The sequence below is a fragment of the Lactuca serriola genome, chromosome 9 (genome assembly GCF_051521515.1).
Source record: "Lactuca serriola cultivar US96UC23 chromosome 9, Lser_US96UC23_V15, whole genome shotgun sequence".
NCBI classification, from domain to species: domain Eukaryota; kingdom Viridiplantae; phylum Streptophyta; class Magnoliopsida; order Asterales; family Asteraceae; genus Lactuca; species Lactuca serriola.
Window position 1 is genome coordinate 17,750,272 of NC_136416.1, and position 2,682 is coordinate 17,752,953.

The following is a 2,682-nucleotide window of genomic DNA, read 5'->3' on the forward strand; positions in this document are numbered from 1 at the left end:
ATATCCATGATTCAAACATTGACATATTTAAAATATCGCTAGAATTCTGTAATTGACCTTCCGCATAGTCTATACTATGTGTGATATTATATGTCATTTGTGTGGTGAGATGTCTACGTAATGTTATTATACGAATGTATGATTAGGGTATGCTTGACTGATTAGACACACAACAAATAAAATAACATTTAGTAGCATAGAAAAATGTCACAAAAAACAGAAAAATAAATGCAACATAAATGTACTCGTATAATTGTTATGACTATGTTTTTGAGACTTATGTTTGACTCTATGATATGTTTTTATGATATTTGAACCTAGTGGATGTTTATGTTTTTTTCTTGGAAAAATGATTTTTAATTGTTTAAATCATACATCAATTTGTTTTTAATTTAGTTGAAATTCTGAAACTTACGATCATCTTAGAATATAGATATTAACATTCATTTTAAATAAAGTTAATTATAGTTTTGGTCTCTATGGTGTGGTCATATTCGTATTTTTAATTCAACATTTGAAAAATTGATAAGATGCATCCATGTGGTTTAAAGAAATTGTACCGTACATCCTTAGTCAATTTAAAATGACCATTTTACCCTTGCTTATATATATATATATATATATATATATATATATATATATATATATATATATATATTTATTTGACATTTTTTCGAATATACTATTTGGCGGCTAAACTACGCTTCCTTAAAAACAAACTCAAGGCATGGAAAGCAAGGGATCACCCTAGAGAGATGGATGAACTGATGAAGCTCAAACGCAGGTTACATGAGCTAAACACAACCGTTGAATCTAATAGACTCTCAGATGCTGAAATGTTGGAAAGGATATTAGGAATGCAAAGGATAAGAGAGCTCGAAAAGTTGGCTATTCTTGACTTAAAACAAAAGGCCAGAATAAAGTGGACCATTGATGGAGACGAGAATACTCGTTTTTTTGATGGGTATGTCAACAACAAGAAGAGCAAGAATTTCATTCACAGATTGATTATTAATGGATCGTTGAATACAAATGTGGCAACAATTAAAAGCGAAGAGTTTCCGTTCTATTATAAGAAATTCCAGGAACGATGGTCTTCCAGACCAAAACTTATTAGCAATAGCTTTAATAGGCTTGATTCCTCCATTATCTCTAGAATTGAGGAACCTTTTACGTCTGAAGAAATCAAGAATGTTGTTTAGGCATGTGGAGGTGATAAGGCACGCGGTCCGGAAGGATTCACCTTTAATTTTATTAAAAAATATTGGGATGTATTAAAGGAGGGATATTATGGAATTCGTAAGACACTTTGAGAAGTACGGGAAGCTAGAGAGGGGGTGTAACTCGTCTTTTATCACTCTAGTCCTGAAGATGAAAGATCCATTACATCTGGGAGATTACAGACCAATTAGTTTAATTGGATGTTTATACAAGATAATTTCCAAGATTTTAGCCAACAGGCTCAGTGAGGTGATTGACAAGAATATTGGTGATGCCCAACCAACATATGTGAAAGGTCGTAACATTCTCAATGGACCTCTAATTGTTAATGAGTTGTGTGCATGGGCTAAGAAGGTGAAGAAATAGGTCATACTGGTCAAGGCAGACCTGGAGAATGCTTTTGACTCTGTAAACTGGGAATACCTTGAATCGATCCTAATTCAAATAGGGTATGGAGATAAATGGCGTATGTAGATTAGAGGGTGCCTTCAAACAGCCAGACTATCGGTACTCATCAACGGATCTCCAACGGCAAAATTCAAAATGGAAAAGGAAGTGAGACAAGGTGACCCGCTCTCATCATTCTTATTTATAATAACAATGGAGGGGCTCAACATTGTGATGAAGGTGGCTTGTCAGAAGGGTATTTTCCATGGAATAAAAATACCACATTCGGAAACATTGATCTCACACTTGTTCTACGCCAATGATGCTATATTTGTGGGCGAGTGGAGTCAAGACAACATTAAGAACTTATCAAGGGTGTTGAGATGCTTTCAGGTGGCTTCAGGTTTGAAGGTTAATTTCAACAAATCCAGGGTATTCGGTATCGAAGTTGATATGTCTGATGTTACTCGTTGGGTTGCGCCATTAGGTTGTCAACTAGCTTCGTTGCCTTTCACATACCTTGGGGTTCCTATGGGTGCGAACATGAAGTTAAAGAAGCACTGGAAGCCCATAATTGATCGATTATATGCGAAATTATCACCTTGGAAATCAAAAGCACTTTCCTTTCGAGGAATATTAACCCTAGCCAAAGCGGTTCTTGGCAGCCAAACATCTTACTTTTTCTCTTTATTTGTGGCACCCGTGGGAGTTATAGATGTTCTTGAAAAAAATTAGAAGACAGTTCTTATGGGGTGAGAGCGATAACAAGCATAAATTTTCTTGGGTAGCATGGGAAAAGGTCGTTGCACCAAAGGATAAAGGGGGACTAGGTTTAGGCTCTCTTAGGGCCTTTAACCTATCGTTGATAGTCAAATGGTGGTGGGTATTAAAAACGAACAAATCAGCTTTATGGAGTCGAGTGATTATGAGTATTCATAATCTACACAACAAACATGCAGATTGTTTATCAAAGAAAACTATTCCAGGTGTTTGGAACAATATGGCGGAGGTAATGAACGATCTAAAAAAGATTGGAATCAACTTTCAAGACATTTTCAAGAAACAGGTGAAGAA

General features: G+C 35.5%; 1 protein-coding gene across 1 annotated transcript; it reads left to right on the plus strand.

The window, feature by feature from the left end:
• The first annotated feature begins 755 nt into the window (after positions 1-755).
• On the plus strand, positions 756-1,587 carry LOC145075400 (uncharacterized). The gene is made up of 2 exons (XM_079021659.1): positions 756-1,174; positions 1,281-1,587. Exons 1-2 carry the CDS (start codon positions 756-758, stop codon positions 1,585-1,587), a joined length of 726 nt encoding a protein of 241 aa, XP_078877785.1.
• The last annotated feature ends 1,095 nt before the right edge of the window (positions 1,588-2,682 follow it).